This window comes from Fukomys damarensis, unplaced genomic scaffold (genome assembly GCF_012274545.1).
Source record: "Fukomys damarensis isolate Sample0158 unplaced genomic scaffold, DMR_v1.0_HiC HiC_scaffold_13, whole genome shotgun sequence".
In the NCBI taxonomy this organism is placed as follows: Eukaryota; Metazoa; Chordata; class Mammalia; order Rodentia; family Bathyergidae; genus Fukomys; species Fukomys damarensis.
Genome location: NW_022900925.1, coordinates 36,538,457 through 36,557,429, shown reverse-complemented (window position 1 = coordinate 36,557,429; position 18,973 = coordinate 36,538,457). Strand labels below are relative to the sequence as shown.

Genomic DNA, 18,973 nt, shown 5'->3' with positions numbered 1-18,973 from the left:
CGGTGGCCAAAGCATCCTGTCCGCCCGGGCGGCTTCGCACCTGAGTGCCACCTTGCGGCGCTGCAGCGCGCCTCCCGCCTCAGCCTGCAGGGACAGACGCTGCTCCCGGGGTCGCCTCAGGCCCAGTCTGAGCCTTGGGAAAGCATCGTGGTGACCAGCGTCCTCCCCACCTCGCCCAGGAGTTCTCACGCCAGGGCTCGGGCCTTGACGCTCCCCCTCGGAGCGGCCCTGGTCGGGGTGCGAGGTCCCCCCTTACGGGGATCTTGGGGCTCGGCCTCCCTACCTAGGGCGGCAGAGTGCTCCAGATCCCCGTCCTCACCTCGTTCCATCCCTCACCCCTCTAACTTTCTACCTCTGACCTTTTCCCCTCTTCCTGGCCCCCATCGGTGAAGGCGATGGCCGGCTTCCCCCTCCTTCGCAGGGAACTTCTTCAGCTTCTCGTGCGTGCGGGATGTCGGGAGGGTCAGAAGTGGGGTCCCGGCTGGCACTGCCGCCTCCTCCCCTTTCCAGGCTGCGCCCCACAGCGTGGCCTCAGGATGGGAGGTCCGGGAGGGTAGGGGGCCACCAGCTGATGTTGGGGGAACCCACATAGGAAGGGAGGACCCCAGCCTCCCTCACCTCAGTGTGGCCGGGGCTACCTGGCCCTGGGGTGTGGCTGTCGCTGGGATATCTCTCTGTCTCCGGCATCCCACAGGGATCCCATCCTCCCCAGGGACTGCAGTGAGGGGACAGGCCGGGGCCACCAGAAGCAGGTGGTGGTGCTCACTGCACCGTGGCCAACAGCCGGGACAGGAGGGCAGGACGGACAGGAGCCTGGCACTCAGTGGCGGTGGGGTGAGGCCCCTTCCCATCTAGCTGCACCCTGCCCCACCCTGGTCTCCCTGTTGCTTCCCTGCCACATTCTCTTGGGGAGGGCAGAGCGTGTGGAGGGGCCAAGGGCTCTTGGGGCCCCGTCTTGCTTGGTCTTCCTGCCTCCCTGCGTGGTCCTGGGTCCTGGCTCCCGGCTCTGGGCCTCCAGGGCACGGATTCTTCTCCGTCCATCCTTTTTGTAGAGAATGAGGGTTTCTAGGGTCGGAGTCCTCCCTGGAGAAGAAGGGCCTCATTCTTTCACATCTGGACCCTTTGTCGTGGCTCTGGCACACACGGGGGCGGGAGGCTGGTCTTGACACGCTGAGTCCCTTCTCTTCCTCTGTTCCAGGCAAAAGAGCTGCAGCGTGTAGCATCCAGGAGGCTGTGCAGCTGCCTTGCCAGGGCCAGGGGCTTCACAGAACCAGGGCCTGTGACCCCCAGTTCCTGGCAGCAGTGAGGGGGAGAGGAAGCAGCTACGCCCACAGTCCAGCCTGCTCCATGGGTTGGCACCAGCCAGGCACCGCAGGAGGGGCCTAGCGGACCAGGGACTGTTCCAGCCTCCTGCGATGAGCATCTTCCCCCACCGAGTTGTGACTTGGGGTCGCCACTGCGTGGGCCGAGGGAAGGTGAGTCCCTGGGGCATCTACCCTGCTGTCCCCAGGCTGGAGAGGGACAGGGATTCAGGGAGCTGGTGGAGCAGCTACTCCCTGCTCCTGAGCTGGACTGCAGGCAGATCTCTCTTCCCTGGGTCCTTTCCCGCCTGGAACTCCCTGCTGAGAATCAGGCTGGTGTCTTGGTATAAAGAGACGGATTCCTCTCTGCCACTCCTGAGGCAACAGCCAGCCCCTCTGCCCTAAGCTGGGTGGAGCCCTAGTCCGGGGATTCAAATTGGTTCGGGTTCCAATTTGAGCTGTCATGGGCTCCCCCAAAGCAGTACCAAACCCCGGGTCCCCTCCTGGGTCCTAGGACCCTCTTATCCCCGCTCCTGCGGGGCCTCCTCCCCGGGGGGGGGGCCCTCTCCTGCTCCAGCCTTCCGGCTCCGTTGTCAGTAATTCAGGGGTCCTGGCTTCCTGAGCAGTTGGGGTCCGGTGCAGGGTAGGGGAGGAAGGTGGCGAGCATCCCGGGGAGCCCCACCTCCGGAGGGCCCGAAGAGCACCACACCTTTGGGGCTTGTGCCCACTGCCAGGCCGTGCGTGTCCGATCGGAGGTGGGAGGGTTCACGAAAAGGACTTTATTGGGCTGCGGAGCGGTGCTCTGGGGCCCCAGCTGCCCACCACCGTCCTCACCTCTGTCTCAGAGGAGACCACCGGCCCTCGAAGGGACAGCTCGGAACCCCCTGAGTGTACACAGGAAGCGGCAGAGGTGCCGGGAGGTGGGAGAGGAAGTAGGGGGCCTTGAGCCAGGGGTCCTATCACAGGCCCCAGAAGACGGGTCCACGGGAAGAGGGGACGCCCCAGGAGAGGCGGGGAGAAGAGAGGGGCCCAGAGCGTCCTTCTGTCTTTCTCCGTGTAGCCGCACCCCAGCTTCCCCCTCAGCTTGATCTCCAGCCCCTCTCTCCGCCCAGCTCCTCCCCCAACCGCAGTCAGGAGCTCCGGGTTCTCTGAGTCTAGCACAATCCAGGCATAGAGGGGGCCCCCAAATTCCAGGCACCAAAGGTGGGGTTTGTGTGGATGTGCGTGCGCATGTGCATATGTGCGTGGGTGTGCGCGTATGTGTGTGGGGCGGAGATGGGCATTTAAGGCAGCCAGAAGAGGGGCCGAGGAGAGGGGTGGGGACCGGGGTGGGGACCGGGGCGTGGCCGTCAGACCTCCGTGCTGAGGGTGGACGAGTCCTCCGAGCGCATGGGCAGCACGGGTGCCCGCTTGAGAGCACGCCGGCCCCCGTCGCTGTTCTGCCACACGTAGTGGGCCAGATAGGCCACCACCAGCGTCAGCCAGCTGCCCATGGTGACCAGCAGGGCCACGTCGGTGCTCCGCTGGGTCCCGCCGGGCCCCGGGCTGCACAGCTCCTCCTCCCTGGCCAGCAGCAGGAATTCCTGCCCCACCAGGTCCGGTCGGGCTCCGGGGCCACACACGATGCCCGCCCCGGTGTCCGGTGCCAGCCTCACCTGCCCGAGCACTTCCTGGAGGGCACAGTCGCAATGCCATGGATTGGCGGACAGGTCCACTTGGATCTGCAGCCCCACGAAGGCCTCCGCGGGCACAGAGGCCAGCCGGTTGGCCGAGAGGTCCAGGTGGCGCAGCGTGCCCTCCAGGCCCTGGAAGGCGGCCCCCGAGAGGTGGGCGAGGACGTTGTGGGACAGGTCCAGCTCCTCCAGGACGGACAGGTGCTGGAAGGCACCGGCAGGCACGGATGCCAGCTGGTTGGCGTCCAGGTAGAGCTTGCGGGTGTCGTTGGGGATGCCCGCGGGCACAGCGCTCAGGCCCGCCTGGCTGCAGCGGAACGTGCGCTCACCTTCTTCCTCGGCCACGTAGCAGCCTTGCGGAGGGGCCTGGGCACTGGGCATGGCACCCCCTGTGCTCATCGCCAGCAGGAGGGGCAGGAGCTGAGCGGCTGGGAGGAACATGGCCGCAGCTGGGCATAGCCTGGGCCGGCATGGACCTGGAGGGGAGAGATGGCCTGAGAAAGAGCAATGTCCAGCCCAGTGCCAGCCCTCTGCCCTGGGCCCCTCTGTGCGGTGTCTGTGGGCCAGGGTGCCCTGTTCTCTTCCTCCCGAGGCTCTCGATCCAGGGCGCTTTAAGGTAAAGCGTCCTCAGGGCTGGAGACTTGGGCTCCGTGGACCTGGAAGGCTGATCTAGGGGATCCTTGTCCAACCAGACTGGGTCTGAGGTCTCCTGTCTCTGCCTCTGCCCATGGACCGAGTTCCCTAGAAGAAAGACTGACCCTTACCTGCCTGGGTGGCTGCCAAGTGGACTGGGTCGGCACTAGCGTGAGGGAGACAAGAAGGGCAGACAGATCAGAGATGGGACTCAGGGGGTCCAGCTGGGCCAGGTGCCTGGGGACCCAGGCCCCACCTCCTGTGCCCACCAAACCCCTTTCCTGGGGGCACCCAGCCTGCCACGTCCTCCCTCGTGCTCTCCCACCTCCCCCACCACTCACCCTCTTGGTGGCCGAGTCCTCCTGGCTGCTGTCCTCTCCCCTGCCGCAGCTCTGAGATCCACTTCCTCCTCCAAAGCCCTGCTTGCTGGTAGCAGTTGTCAGCTGGGCCTGGGGCGCAAGGGTATTGGGTTTCCTGGCATGTGACTCTGGGTCCCGGGTGTCGGATACCTGATCCACCGCCAGGCCAGGTGATGGCGGAAAGAACAGATCCGGGTCCCCGTGACCTCTGCCCTGGGAGCCCAGGCCCCACTTGCGGCTCTATCCCTGGGTTCCCCCTCAAAGCCCTGTCCTTGCCATCTTCCACCTTCTGAGACTGAGTCTCAGGACTCCCTGCCTTGCCCAGAGCCTGGCTGGGCTGAAGATCGCTGCGTGGCGGGCAGGGCAGCAGTCCCGCGTAGACTCCGTCTCCATCCAAGGCCTCCAGCAATTTGTTTCCTGGCCCTTGGCGCTTCTGCCCGGGAAACCCCTCTCTTCAGAGGACCGCATCTGGCTCACAGGTGCAGGCCCATTTGTCCGCCAGGGGGCGCCATGGCTCAATGTTCGTTGGTTCCTGTGGAGGGCTGCTGGTGACTTTATGCCTTGTCCTGGGACTGATCCAGCTTTTCCCGATAGGGCAGAGTCTGGGGCACACAGTCTGGCACTTTGGACTCCTCCTTGTGCCTAAGAACCGAAGAGGGCTCCCCTTCCCCCTCTGCTGCCCCCATGTCCAGTGGGTGTTGGATCCCAAGTCGGAAGGCCTTGGCAAGTCACCTCGACCCCAGAGCCCCAAGGCTCCTCCTGTCATGATTATTAGCCGTGCTGGGGATGGAACCAGGGCCTGGTGCACCAGAGACAAGCTCTCTACCACTGAGCTGCACCCCTAGCCATTTACAAATTTTTGTAAACTTTTGAGAAAAGAAGCTGGGTATGGCAGCCCATGCTTGTACTCCAAGCACCCGGGAGGCCGAAGCAGGAAGATCCATGTGAGTTTGAGGTCAGTGTGGGCTGCATAGTGAAACTCTGTCTCCAAAATTCAAACAGAAATTTTTGAGGCAGGGTCCTGCTAAGTTGCTCAGACTGGCCTTGACTTTTAGATCCTCCTGCCTCAGCCTGCTGAGTAGCTGGGATTATGAGTGTGTACCCTGGCACCTGGCTTTGAGTCTGCCTTTGCCAATAGCTCTATGCAGATACTGGCTGTTTCGAGCGTCATCTTCCGGTGCACACCATGGCCTCCTTCATGATGTCAGCCCCACGGCCGGTGCCTTCCTCCCTCCTCTTCCTTTTCCTCTGCAGGGTCCAGGGAGAAAAGCCACCACGGGCCAAGGTGGCAGAGGGGCCATCCACATCCACGGTCATCTCCACAGCCCTGGGCAGCCCTGCCAAAAGGAGAGGTTGTTCATCAGGCCATCTTCGATGGCAGGTAGGTAAACTGAGGTCTAGAATGTGACCCGAGTTTTCCAGGGAGTCTGAGGCCAACACAGTCCGGTTGCTGCTCGCCGGTCTCTACTCACACTCACCAGCACCCTGTGCCTGGCCTTCTGACCCCACGGCCCCCTTGGTCCTGCATGGACCCTGACTCAGGAAGCTGTTTGGGGGACCAGAACCAGGCCCATCTCTGCAAATCTGGTGCAACTACCAGGTGGCACATCCATGGAGTTAACCCTGAGGTTTACCTTCAGTTTTCTTTGCTTTTTGAGACAGGGTCTCTCTGTGCAGTCCAGACTGGCCTTAAACCTTCTGTGTAACCCAGTCTGGCCTCGAACTCACAGCAATCCTCCTGCCTCGGCCTCTGGAGTGCTGGGATGTCAGGCTCAGGCTGTTCTTAGTTCTGTGCAGATGCTGGCTTTTTTTTTTTTTTTTTTTTTTTTTTTTTTTTTGTACTGGGAATCAAGGACGCTGTACTTGCCAGGCAGGTGTGATGCCACTGAGCTACATCCCCAGCCCAGATGCTGGCTGTTCAAGGTACTGGGTCTCAAACTCAGCAGCATGTTAGAATCACTTGGGGCTCTTTAAAAAGTGCCACGAAGCCAGGTTTAGGCATGCATGTTTATAATTCCAGCATTTGGGAGGCTGAGGCAGGGGGATTACCACAAAGCATTTGAGGCCAGCTTGGGCTATATAAGATTTTGTTTTGTTTTGTTTTGTTTTGAAAAAGCTGTTCAAACATCCTTCAAAGCAGTCTGGACATCTGGACAGAGACTGCATCTCTGGCAGCTGGAGGTGGCAGCAGCTGTCTCTGGCGTCTAAGTAGGAGGTGCTGGCAAGCTTTCTGGACAGTCCCTGATTTGTGGTAGGAGAGGGGGCCAAGCCTGCCTTCTCCTGCTTTGAACACGGCATGGGCCACTTCCAGCATCCAAGGACCACAGGGCCAACCAGGCAGAAAGGCAAAGTTGAGAATGTCACTGAAGGGTGGGGACCAGTCACAGCGACCAAAACGAAACAAATCCCTGAAACCTTGGCCTGGATGCCGCGGTGCTGCTCGGCGGAACCTGGCAGGGGCCTGGCTTGCCATCCAGTGTGTGGGAAAGACGAGAATACAGCAGCTTAAAAAGCCACTCGTGCCGGGCGCACCCAGGCCCCTCCTGGTGTCATCCTGCGGATGAAGGGTTCCTGCAGCACCTGCCCTGGGAGCTCTGGCACCCAGGCGTTGGCTCAGTGCCTAGGGGCCCTGGCAGCTTGGCCCTTTCCCACTGCAGCCTAAAAGAGCCAAGCGGGCGAGGGAGGCGCTGGAGAGAGACCTCAGTCCTGCTGCTGTCTTGCCTGGCCTGCCCAAATTCTCAGGAGGCTCACACAGGGCTCTTTCGCCTGCTTGGCACCGCCTTGTCCCCTCCCCTGCAGCAGAAACACAAAATAACTGTCCAGGAGGCGGAGAGCTTCTCCTTCCTTGTACTTGCTCTGGGCAGCCCTCAGCACCCCAATCTGGGAAGCAGTGGGGGTGGGGGTAGCTTTTCTACCCCAAGAGTCAGGGCAGGGGACAGGCTTTCTTCTTTTGTTTTTTGAGAGAGGGTCTTGTTATGTAGTCTATGCTTTCTTTGAACTTGGGGTGACCCTCCTGCCTCAGCCTCCCAAGACCGACAGGACAGAATTTCTTGGGCCTTCTCTTTGCTATTGTCACCTTTGGGGAATGCATTCCTGGTTTATCCATCCTGCCTGCCGTGATGTCTGTCACTAGCAGAGTCCCCACCCCGTGAAACCCCCTAGGTTTGGGGACCAGGTCCCCTCAGTAGACTAAGCAGCTCCCAGAGGGCAGGGAGAGCCTGTGTCGTGGCTGACTCTTTATTTGTTTATTTATTTGGGGGGGGGATACCAAGGATCAAACTCAGGTCTTGGCATTTGCAAAGCAGGCAGTGGAACCACTGAGCTGAATCCCTGGCCCTGGTTGACTCCCTGGTTGACTCTGTTATGAACACATTTCACAAAAAATGTGAAAGTCATATCGCATGACACAAAATTTGAAACGAGAGTGCGAAAAATATCGCCCCCCCATCCCTCCATCCTAAGACCAGGTCTGCTTTTGCATTTGTGGAATTTCTATCATTTAGGAGAGGCTCTTTTATCAGGTGGGATGGATTAATGAAGGTAACCCTTAGCTTTCTCTGTGTGCCAGGAATTGTTTGGTGTTTTACCTTTGTTGACTCCTTTAGTCCTCACAGCCTGAGGTGGGTATTGCCAGGATTCCACTATCTGAGTTAGAAACAAGGTCATTGCAGCACAGAGAGGTTCAGCGACTTGCCTGAGGTCACACAGCCAGTAACTCAAGGGGCTGGGGGTGGAACCTGGTGCCTGGGTCTTTGCTTATAATTATGAACATGTGAGAGCTTAGAAAAACCTACCTATTCATTTACTTTTTACAGTACTGGAAAGCCAGGGAATGTTGAAATACACCCTCAAACTTTCAATTTTTTTTTTTTTAACTTTTTAGATAGGGTCTCACTAAGTCGTCCAGGCTGGTGTTGAACTTGCAACCCTGCTGTCTTGAGCCTCCCGAGTAGCTGGGATGGCAGGCGTGCGCTGCCTCGTGGGACTGAGAAAATCCTTTTATTGTGAACAATTTCAGACCTAAAAAAGCAGAGAAAGTTATGGAGGGACCCTCATGTCCCCATCGTCCAGGTTTAATAATTTTCCTCTTACGGGGTGAAGGGAGGGCAGGGGAATGGGAAAAAACTGAAAACCAAGGTCTGTCATGGAAAGGTACAAGATCTCAATGATGACTGTAAACACACAGTATACTTAAAAAGTACCAATAAACTAGATACAAATGGGGAAAAATTGCCTCTGTGACTTTCCCCCTAGTTATTTTACTTATTTATTAATTTTTTGTACTGGGGATTGAACTCAGGTCTTTGTGCTCCCGAGGTGGGCAGCAGAATCGCCGGGCCTGCCCCCTAGTTATTGAAGGGAACGAAGTCTAAGCCAACTGAATGGTTTAGTGTCCCTGATCTTTGAAAATGTGCTGCTTAATTCATTGAAGAGGTACCACTTTTTTTCTATAAAAGATGGCCGAAGTCATGTTGCTAGTCTATTTGTATTTACTATGTATGGAAGTTATTGTTTCTTACTAATATTCTGGGTTTTTCCCCCCTGTGATTAAGTACAATAAAATACCAGAGTTAAGTGTTTCTCTCTGAAAGCCAATCTGGTATTTCAATATATGTATGTTTAATGATTATTAACAGATAACTTGTTTCTCTTGAGAAATCTTACGACTTGAGAAATCAAGTTATATGGCATCTTCCTCTGTAAGTGAACCAATGAAGATGTAGTTGGAGTTCTGTTCTAAATCTATTAATAATAATAATAATAATAATGATGATGATGTCAGTATTCAAATTTGCCTGATAATTTATTGTATATTTTGGTTTGGTTTTGTGCTTTAAGACAGGGTCCCACCATGTAGCCCAGGCTGGCCTTGGACTCCTGGCGATCCTCTTGTCTCAGCCTCCCAAATGCTAGGGTGACAGGTGTGGTCCACCATACTTGGATCCTGATAACTTAATACAATTTGTTTTAAAAAGTTGGTTTGCCTGAATCAGTATCACAGTAAGAGTGCTGTCGCTTTTGATTGACTCTTGATTTGTTTTGATCTGTGTTTTTTTCCCTTCCTTTTTTTCATTTCCAAGATTATTTAAGAGATTCAAAAAGCAGGATGTGGTGGTGTACACCTGTTATCTCAGCGCTCAGGAAGCTGAGGCAGGAGGATCACTGTGTGTTTGAGGCCACTGGGCTAAGGTGTGAAACCCTGTCACAGAGAGAGAGAGAGAGAGAGAGAGAGAGAGAGACAGGCTATCAGATGTGTCATGGCCCCAAGGCATGAATGGTTTTCAGTTCTGATTTGTCCTGGGGGTTGCCCTTCATCCTGAAGAGGCTCAGGGCTTGCCATGGTGGAAAGATGCCGGAAGCAAGTAATTATGAGGGCCACGAGCTGCAGAGACAGAAAGACAGGGTGACGACAGGGACTGTGGCTAAATAAAGCAGAGAGTGACCAAGGGCGACCACAACCCGAGTGAGTTGGGGGAGACCCTGGTAGACAGGACCCATTCCTAGGTCGTATTGTCTGGCCACCTTCCCCTGGACAGCATTTGTTGGAGCGTCATGGGTGATGGGGTCCCTGTCTGGTCACTGCAGTTCACAGAAATGTGAGGAAACTGGCCAAGACCCAGAGTTTGGCCACCCTGATGGACAAGGGAAGAATCCCAGGGAGAAGTCAAAGGCACAGAGCAGGCTCACTTTGGAAAACCTCCAGGCAGCGTCCTCGGTAACCAGGCAGGATTCTGTGAGGACGTCACTGATAGCCGTCAGGAAAGGGGCGTCCACCAACCAGCAGGCACTTTTGGGGGCCACAAGACAGGGCTTTTTCAGGGCCTGGGCTGAATGCTCTGATCGTGGGAAAGCGTTCTGGAAACACTTGAGAAGCCGCCTCCTGTGGGCGGTTCAGTACCCAGCTGCCTCCTGGGTCCACTCCAGCCTTGTGGCCACTGGTTCCCGGTTGCCTCCTGGAAGAGGAGGGTGGGAAGTCCTGGGCCAGGTAGCCTGGGCCAGCCTTCTTCCTGCGCCCGCGCATTCACTTCCGGTGCACTACAACCCAGCGAGCTGGCGTGCCATGGCATCACAGGATCCTGCTATTCCAGCCGGGCTGCGCAGGGCAGAGCGAGGACTGAGCCACCCAGACAAGGCGTATTGTTGACTCGCACAGTGGGAGTGGCCCAGGAGACGTTAGGAGCCATTTAGTTCTGCTTCCTGCAGTGCAGTAGGACTTTTACTGCGTGCTTCGGAATTCACATAACAACCTGGGAGGTAGTGGTTCACAGGTGCGGGGCCGGAGATGAAGGCGCACAATCAGCTCGGGTTACACGCTCAGTAAAGGGACTGACGTGTACACTATGCCTACCCCGCCGTGAAATCTGTGCCCTCGCTTTCACACCATGCAGACTTGAAAACTGCAGACCTCACCCTCCGGCCCCAAAGCCACACGCGGACGGGAGGCAGCAACTCTGGCTCCTAACTCTTCATGCATGGTTCTTGCTGTGATACCCGGCCTGTTCTGATGTCCGATGGGGGGAGACCCAGCACGTGGCCGGCCCAGGCCAGCCTGGATCAGGTGCGGCTGAGCAGCAGGCCGGGTCTGGACTCCCGTTCCCCGCAGGCTCCCTGCAGACCCTCATCCTCTCAAGGGTCTGAAAATCCAATCCCAGGAGGGTCCGGTAGGGCAAAGGGCAAGGTGAGCCCTGTTCTGGATGGGACTAGGGTTCAGGCAGTGGGGTGCAGCGGAGAAAACTTTGGCCTTGGGATCAGAACATCCCAGTTGGGATCTCCTGAAAGTTATTTAAAACTTTCCTCTGCAAAACCCTGGCAAACGTAAACCACACTTCAAGGGCATAGGTGCAAAAGCTGGAATTGCTACACACCAAAGTAATACCGCCCGATCTTATTATCGTCACCGGAAAACCTTAGGCTGCTCAGACCCCAGCGAAGTCCGAACCGAATTTCCTGGAGGAGCGGGCCACAGAGGCAGCGGAGAACTACAACTCCCAGGGGGCGCAGCACGACTCGAGTACGGAGACCACGGGGAACTACAATTCCCAGGAGGCGCTGCGAGACCGGCGCGGGGTTTGACGTCACCGTGGGGCGGTGCAGGGCGCTGATTCGGTGATAGGTGCCAGCAGGGTGCCACCTCCGCTGGTGGTTGAAGCTGCGGTCCCAGCTCCCGGGAACTTCTCCCGGGCCCTCGACCTCCCCCCCACCGCTCGGTGAGTCCGGAGGGCGGTCTTGGGGTGGCTGGAGGAGGGGCGGGGGAGATGCGGGGGCTTCTGGGGAGGCTGCAGAGCTGGGGGAGACCTGGGCAGGGTGGCTGAGGGTCGAGGCGAGCGTCGCCCGAAGGGTGCCCACCGAGGAAAGGGGAGCAGGAGGCCCGGGGTGGAGCGGCCGGGTTTCGGGGGTAGAACGCGTGCAGATGGGGGTGGGCCCGCTGGGGGTCCCGCTCCGAAAACCCCAACGAAGGCGAGGCTCCGCCTCCCTGCCCCGGGGCCAGCGAGGCTTCGCTTTCTTCCCCCTCCGCCTCCTGGCGAGGGGAGACTGGGCCGAGGAGAGGTGAGCGGCTGCAGCCGGGCCTGCAGGCTGGGGAAGCGGACCGAGTGGAAGTGGCATCGTGGGGTGCTGCGGCGGACTCCCCGTCGGGTCCCGGGACGTGGGTGGTGGCGCTGCTCACCCAGAAGGCGGTAAGCGAGCTATTTAAAGAGCTGCCTTTATCTGCGGGAAGGACTGGGAAACACCTAGTGGTCGCCCTGGGGCGCTGTCTGGTCTTGGCGTGAGCCAGGATATTTGTGTGCCGGGCCCAGGGAGTGAAGGGTTGGGATAAGAAGAGCTAAGAGCTAGCAGCAAACACTGGTTAAGAGAACCGAGTTGCTGCGGGCTCTGGTTTGAGACAGGTTATGAAACCACAGTAAATGCTGGTGCTGGCAGCAAAACTTTTTAGCCTGAGCTGCTGGGAAGCTGTCAGCCTCTGCTGGCCTCTTCTTTCTCCCCCTTTCTCTACTTCTGGGAGAAAGGTCGACTGATTATTGGCAGAGGAGACATGTGCCTATAGGGACATGAAAGTCTCGAGCACTTTAAGGCTGCTGGTCTTTTTTCTTAATTTATTGATTTTTTTTGTGGGGGGGCAACACCTCGTGTTCAGGGTTCAGGAAGAAGCTTTCCAGAGTTTCCACCTGGACCTCAGTCTAGGTTCCTCCTGGGCTCATCAGGCTTTATTGGAAGCCCTGTCAAAGTGAGAAGTGGTGTGGGGTCTCAGACAGAATGCTGCCGAGGGCTAGGGGTCCTGCACCAGCACGGCTGTAGGGCTGGCTTCTGGAGGAGGGTGACACTGCGGGACCTCTTCCTCTCCCTGTTGAAAGCCCTTCAGAGACCCACATCTCCTGTGGCCCAGCACTGCCCCCAGCTGGAAGTTTATCCTCAGTAGGTGTCCCAGGGGCTGCATTAGGTTAACTGAAGCCCCGGGGCCCTAGGAAAGTAAAAGCTGATTTTCTAGTTCCTTGGGTTTCTGTTGGGCCTAATTACCCAGCTTAATGGGGCTGGCTTCAGGAGCATCACTTCCACCAGCCACCCAGCAGCGGCCAGCCGGCCAGCCGGCCAGCCAGCATGTGTTTGCTTGTTGGGAAACCATGTTGTGGGTCGCATTTTGCCTGAGGTCTCCAAGATCAGAGCTGCCTGGGAAGAGAAAACTTTCTCCCGTGATTCTGGAAGGAAGAAAGTGGCCCCTGGGAAGTCTGGCTCCTCTGCAGGCTGGGCCAGGATCCTAAAAAGTGGCTGCTGAGTCTGGGGGACTGGCTGCAGCAGCATGAAGGGGTGGTCTCTGGGTGCCCCTCAACATCTCCATCACCCAGAGAGGGGGCTTTTGCCATAGTGATCATGGGGGACTTCAGGTAGGTAGGTGAGCCAGTGTGTGGGTGCCTTCTCGTCCCACCTCCTGCTGGCACAGGACCCTCGCACTGGGGACAAGAGGCAGATCATTCCCCTCCTGACTGTCTCTGCTCACTTAAGTTGCTGTCCCCAGTGGCTGTTGGGTAGCAAGTGCAGCCCTTCTGGTTCCTCCTGCCACAGGGCTTATCCCGTCCGAGCCGGCGAGGGAGGTTGTGTGAGGACAGGCAGGGCAGAGACCACAGGAGGAGCAAGGAGGCCACGGAAGGGTTTTGTGTCCTTGGGAGGGGATGTTGATAGCGTTCTAGCTACCTGTGCAGCTGTGGGTGTTGGCCACATCTCTGTTCTCCCTTCCCCCTGAGGGGTAAAGGGCCATGGTAGTTGGGCAACAGAAGGGGTGGCATCCCGAGGATTAGCCTAAGAGGCTGCCAAATGGAGAAAATGTCTGGATGTTTTGTTTTATGTTACCAAGAGGGAGCCTTCCAGGTCTGGCAGAGGTTGACCCAGGCTTGCTGCTCTGCCTCCCTCCCTGCCTGTCTGTCCTGCGCCTCCTTCTAGGCTGGGGAAATCTGGGATTAGAGAATTAGGGGTGGGCGGCAGTGGTGACCCCACACTTCATCCACTGTAGCAGGCCTCCCTTTACTCCCCAGGGACGGTGTAGGGTGGGAGGTGTCTCCTGGCCTGCAGCAGGAGTGACACTGAGAGAATTCGGGGAGGGGCAGGAGGGAGTGGGGCTGGGGACAGACACCTCCCAGGTGCTGCTGGGCATTGTCCCAAAGGCATGACGTGTAGGGCAGCCCCGTATTAGTCCAGCCAGCAGCAGGAAGTGGCCGAAGCGGGGGCCGCAGGCCTGTGTGCTGCCTCCTGCCTGAGCACCCAAACTCCGGACCGCTCCATGGGAGGGATTCTCGGCTGTGAAGGGACAGGGAGAGTGGTGTGACCTGTCTCACCTGTGCTGCTTGTTTGCAGAGCAGCGGCGGAGAGGGGTGGCAGGATGAACGTGGGCACGGCGCACAGCGAGGTGAACCCCAACACGCGGGTGATGAACAGCCGCGGCATCTGGCTGTCCTACGTGCTGGCCATCGGCCTCCTCCACGTCGTGCTGCTCAGCATCCCCTTTGTGAGCGTCCCCGTCGTCTGGACCCTCACTAACCTCATCCACAACATGGTGAGAGCCCCGCCGCCCTCCTGACACAGCCGAGGAGCAGGAGGGGCCGCCAGGCCTGGGCCGGGTAGCCAGGTGGCACCGTGACAACATCCATCTCCAGAGCCCAGGCCACCCCCCCGTCTCTGCCGCGCGTGCCTCGGTCCAGCCCATGTAGTCTGGGGGAAGAACCAGATCTGCACGTTGGTCCCTCCCTCTAGAGCCCGGTGGCTGTGGGCGTTGGAAGGTGGCCCTAGCACCCAGGAATCTTGGTGCCTGGCCTTGTGCAGCGTTGGCACGTGGCGCCTCTTCCACTCTGTCCCTCTGTGTCCCAGCCCGCCTGCTGCTGCTCTGGGGCCGTTCTCGTCCCCTTGCCCTTTCTGGCTGGCACATGAGGCTCCGGTGGGGCTGGATGGGGGCATCTCCGTGCCTGTTCTGCGATCTGACTTCCTGCTTGTACCCTGATGCCCTGCAGAGGGAGGCCAGAGGTCACCTGGAGCTATTACTGGTAGAAAAATTGAACCGGGACCCTGAAGCCCGCCCCCCTCCTGTGGTACGGGGAATGGCACCCAGGGCCTTCACCCTGAGCTGTTGATTTTAAATCTTGAGACAAGGTTTCCTCAGTTGCTGAATTGCCTGGGCCGGGATTACGGGTGAGCATCTCCTTGCCGGGTCCGCTTTGCCTCTCGCATCTCCTGACGAAGCCCCTTCCCGCCAGGGCATGTACATCTTCTTGCACACAGTGAAAGGGACCCCCTTTGAGACCCCGGACCAGGGCAAGGCGAGGCTGCTGACCCATTGGGAGCAGATGGACTACGGGGTGCAGTTCACAGCCTCCCGGAAGTTCCTGACCATCACGCCCATTGTGCTGTGAGTGTCACGGAGGGCCGGGAGAGGCTCGGCCAGCCTGGGCCTGGGTGTAGCGCGGGGAATGCAGGGGGGTTCCGGGGTGGGGAGCCCTGGACGCCCTCCGTCTTCCCAGCTATCCGCCCTCCCCCAGGTACTTCCTCACCAGCTTCTACACCAAGTACGACCAGGTCCACTTCGTCCTCAACACGGTGTCCTTGATGAGCGTGCTCATCCCCAAGCTGCCCCAGCTGCACGGAGTCCGCATCTTCGGCATCAATAAGTACTGAGGGCACAGGGCCAGTGCCTGGCCGCGATGCCACCGGCAGAGCCCGGAGCTCGGCCGCCGCGTGCAGAGCCCCGGGCCTCTTTTCCCTTCGCTTCCCAGTAGCGACTCGGAGTAGCTTGTAGCGGGGTTGGTGTGGGCCCCAGGCTCTAACCCTTTCTGAAGTTTTTGATCTTTCCTTTTGCCTTTTGAATAGAGAGAGACCTATGGGGTCGTCAGGGAAGGGGCCGGGCTCTGGCTGAGCGCGGACCCGCAAGGTTGGGGCAGGAGGCCGGGCCGGGGGACCCCGCAAACTTGTTTGCCCAAAGCTCTACCCCCACGCGGGGAGCCAACGGTTCTGGATCATGTCCCCGCCGGTCTTGGCCTTCGGGTGGCCCTCGGGGTCCTGTACGGCTCACGGAGTGCTCAGTGGCACCAGACTCCACGGCGCGCCCCTGCCCGGCACAGGCCTTGGGGTTTGGCAGCTCCGCTGCAGCCCGGGTGTGTGCGTGGTGGGTGGGAGCCAGGCCGCCTGGTCCTGGGCGAGCTGGGGTGGGGAGTTGGGGCTTTGAAGGCGGGGAGGTATGGGGCGGGGGAGCTGGACCCTGTGTCCTCTGGGATGTGGTGAGGGCCGCGGGCTTGGGGGTCATTTCGGCTGTGGCACAGAGACGGCAGTGGGAGGTTGGACTGCTGTGGGTCTGGGGCTCTTGGGTTGTGGGCGGGGTGGCCTGCTGGCCCCGCAGTCAGGTCCGGGTGGACACCGCCCTCTGCAGTGGTGCGGGCTCCTGCCCAGCCCGCGAGGGAGTGGGGCCTGGCCTCTGTGGGGGCTCGCACATGTGGGCCAGGAGGCCACCTCCCACGGGTCGCTGGGCTGCCGGACCCCTCCCAGGCAGGGCAGGGGAGAAGCATGGGGTGGTCATGGCCGTCCCTTCACCCCTGGGAGCCGCCTCTCCCCTCCCTGCGGCTTTAGAGCAGGGCCTGGGCCTCCCTAGCCCCAGGTATAATAGGGAACTTTCACCTTCAGATCTTTCTAAGCGAAGTGTGAATAGGATTTTTACTCCCTTTGTACAGTGTTCTGAGAAATGCGAATAAAGGGCGATATGTTCCTGCTTCTTGTCCGGCTGGTACTTCCTGGGGGATCTGGGGATGGGGCAGCAGCACCTGCTGCAGGGGTGGTGGGGACTCTGGGGTGCTGTGGCCCAGTGGGAGCTGGTAAAGGCTCTGGGTGGGGAGCAGGATCTGTCTGCCTGTAGGCCTCGCACCCCGGACCCAGAACAGCTGGGCCAGGAGGTGGTGGCTTCATAGATGGAGCTAGGGTCCCCCAAGGTGCCAGGTTCTCCCTGGTGCTCCATCGCTCTCCTGAGACCTTCCCAGTCATTGCCACCTTGGGAGGGCTGCCTTCCTCCCGGCCTGCCTTCCTCCCTTCCTCATGGTTTTTGCTTTTTTTGTTGTTTTTTGTTTTTTTTTGAAGACAGGGTCTCACTACGTAGTTGAGACTGCCCTCGAACTCACTATGTAGCCCAGGCTGGTCTCGAACTCACAGCGATCCTCCCGCCTCAGCCTCCTGAGTGCTGGGATTACAGGTGTGTGTCACCACACCTGGCCAGTTTTTGCTTTCTTTGAGGCATGATCTCACTCTGTATTCCAGGCTGGCCTCAAACTTGTGATTCTCCTGCCTCAGCCTCCTAAATGCTGGGATTACAGGCGTGTGTTACCATGCCCAGTGCTTTCTCTGGGCCCTCTACTGCAGGGATTTTCACACTTCCTCCAGGAGCATGCCAGGAGCATGAGTGGGCAGGGGTTCCCCAGCAGCTCGCCCCACTCTGGCCCTGGGCCAGCCTCACTGCATCCTCCGAGTGGTTCCGGCCCAGGTCCAGCGGGTGTCATGGGCCGCATGGCCCTGGGAGGAGAAACGCAGTTGGGCCAGCCAGGCTTGCAGGTCACTTTAGCCACCATCTCTGTTCCAGTCCCAGCCCTGCCACTTGCTAGCACGTGGCCTTAGCGAGTTCCTGCTCTGAGCCGAGCCTCCCCGAGGCGTCAGGAGACCACCTGGTGGCTCTGGTGGGCATCTGCATGGCGCCCAGCAGGAAGCACTTCCCGTGACACCCGCGTTGGCCATCCTAACCCTCGTCCACACCCGAGCGGAAGCAGGCTGGGCTCCGGGGTCGTCTCTGAGGAGGGACACGGGTGGCCCGGTGTCTGTCGTGGGGGAGGCGAGTGCAGGGGGTCTGCATCTCCCTGAGGGGCATTTGGGGGGTGAGCAGAGATGAGGCTGCTCCTCCTGTCCTGAGCTGCAGGGGCTCTGAGGTGCCTGTCGCCCGCCTTGGCCTTGGGACAGAGCCTTCTGACGTCACTCGCGCAGCACAGTGCTGTCTGCTGCCACTCGGTCACTCCCGCCCCCACTGGATAGCATGGCCCACGCTCCCTGGTTCCGCACCATCGCTGGTCCAGACTCACCCAGGGGAATAGATCTCAGGGTCTCCCTCCTCCTCGGATCCAAAAGGAAAGGTGGCCTTGGGCCTTCTGTCTCCACCCCTGCTATAAAGTGGCTCATGGACAGGCCCAGGAGGGTGCCCCACCTGGGGGTCCAGTATTCCTGGTGAGCAGCTGGGACGGGCCGGAGATGGCCCTGGGGATGGCCCTGGGGATGAGCCTGTGGTCCTGGCAACAGCTTCCAGAGCCCTGGAAGGATTCCCAGACCAGGAGAGGCCGAGCTGGCCATTGCAGGGTGCCAGTGGTGAGTAGCTGCCCAGCCAGGCAGGAGGGGCTGGGGAAGCAGAGCCCAGGAGGCTCCTGGAGGCCACCAGCCCATGTGGAACGCTTGGTAGGAGACGCCCATCTGACCACATTAGCCAGGAAGGCAGGGAGCCCACCAGCATCGGCCAGCCGGGTGGGGACGGTGGCACCCGGACGGGCAGCTGCGCTCCTCTGAAGACTGGACGTGCAGCGAGCAGGCCTTGTCCTCCTGCCTGGGGCAGCCCCGCTCCATCTCCCCCAGACGGTTCCCTGCCGACAGAGCAGGGTCAGCCCTGTGACTCTCACTCTTCTTCAGGTGAAGGCAGACCATTCCCGGTCCTGTTGTCCTGTCATCTTTGGCTCTTCCTTGACCCTAAGCTGCCAAAGGTAGAAGATTTAAAACCCTGAACCAATACCTTCCTCTCCCCAGTTGGCCCGAGCACAGTGCCCGATCTACCCGAGACAGTCACAGAACCTCTGGTCCCTGATGCTGGCAGCCTACACTGCTGGTGTCTGGTGGTACTGAGGAGGAGGATGCTGTTTGGATACCTCACCCCACAGGGCGTCCTGAGCAGGACCGAGGGCTTCCAAGCCAGTACAAGGCAGTGGAGGTGGTCAGCCAGGGAACTTTGCCTGCTTCTGCTTCGTCCTTGTTTTTTGAGACAGGGTCTCACTATGTAGTTGAGACTGCCCTGGAACTCACTGTGTAGCCCAGGCTGGTCTCGAACTCACAGCGATCCTCCTGCCTCAGCCTCCCGAGTGCTGGGATGACAGGTGTGCTCCACCACGCCCAGCCATCCAGTTCTTGACTCCCTGATGACATCAACTGCACCACCCAGTCTGTTTGCAGTCTGGGTCAGCACACTGTGGTCCGAGAAGCCACGTGAGGACTGCGTAGTGGGAGGGGAGAGAGGGAGTAAAATTCATAGTGGAAACCATTCCTACATAGTCCTCCTTTCCCCTTTATAAACAATTTCTTTTAAATTAGTGGAGTTCTGCAGAGGAATAAATGGAGGCTCTTGGCTTAATGGCTGAAGGAGGAGGCAGACCTGAGAGCTGGAGCCACCTGGGGTCAGAGCCTGGCTCTGCCCCCGACCATCCGGGTGACCTCTGGACAGGCTGCCTCAGCGTCCTCATCTGTC

At 59.1% G+C, this 18,973-nt stretch overlaps 2 protein-coding genes and 1 long non-coding RNA gene across 4 annotated transcripts; 2 read left to right on the top strand and 1 right to left on the bottom strand.

The window, feature by feature from the left end:
* Positions 1–14: 14 nt before the first annotated feature.
* On the top strand, positions 15–7,221 carry LOC104859432. The gene is made up of 4 exons (XR_779375.2): positions 15–834; positions 1,199–1,475; positions 5,221–5,347; positions 6,083–7,221. It is a non-coding gene; the product is annotated as an uncharacterized LOC104859432 (long non-coding RNA).
* Lrrc3c (leucine rich repeat containing 3C) lies at positions 2,560–3,415 on the bottom strand. The gene has a single exon (XM_010620018.2). The coding sequence runs from the start codon at positions 3,413–3,415 to the stop codon at positions 2,651–2,653; it is 765 nt and encodes a 254-aa protein (XP_010618320.1). The 3' UTR covers positions 2,560–2,650.
* A 3,853-nt stretch (positions 7,222–11,074) lies between the features above and the next one.
* Ormdl3 (ORMDL sphingolipid biosynthesis regulator 3) lies at positions 11,075–15,594 on the top strand. 2 transcript variants are annotated; one of them, XM_010620019.3, is made up of 4 exons: positions 11,075–11,174; positions 13,810–14,008; positions 14,703–14,854; positions 14,985–15,589. In XM_010620019.3, exons 2-4 carry the CDS (start codon positions 13,835–13,837, stop codon positions 15,118–15,120), a joined length of 462 nt encoding a protein of 153 aa, XP_010618321.1. In that variant the 5' UTR covers positions 11,075–11,174; positions 13,810–13,834; the 3' UTR covers positions 15,121–15,589. The 2 variants fall into 2 exon arrangements, with proteins under 2 accessions (XP_010618321.1, XP_010618322.1); XM_010620020.3 differs by having other exon boundaries at positions 11,102–11,174; positions 13,815–14,008; positions 14,985–15,594.
* Positions 15,595–18,973: the final 3,379 nt, after the last annotated feature.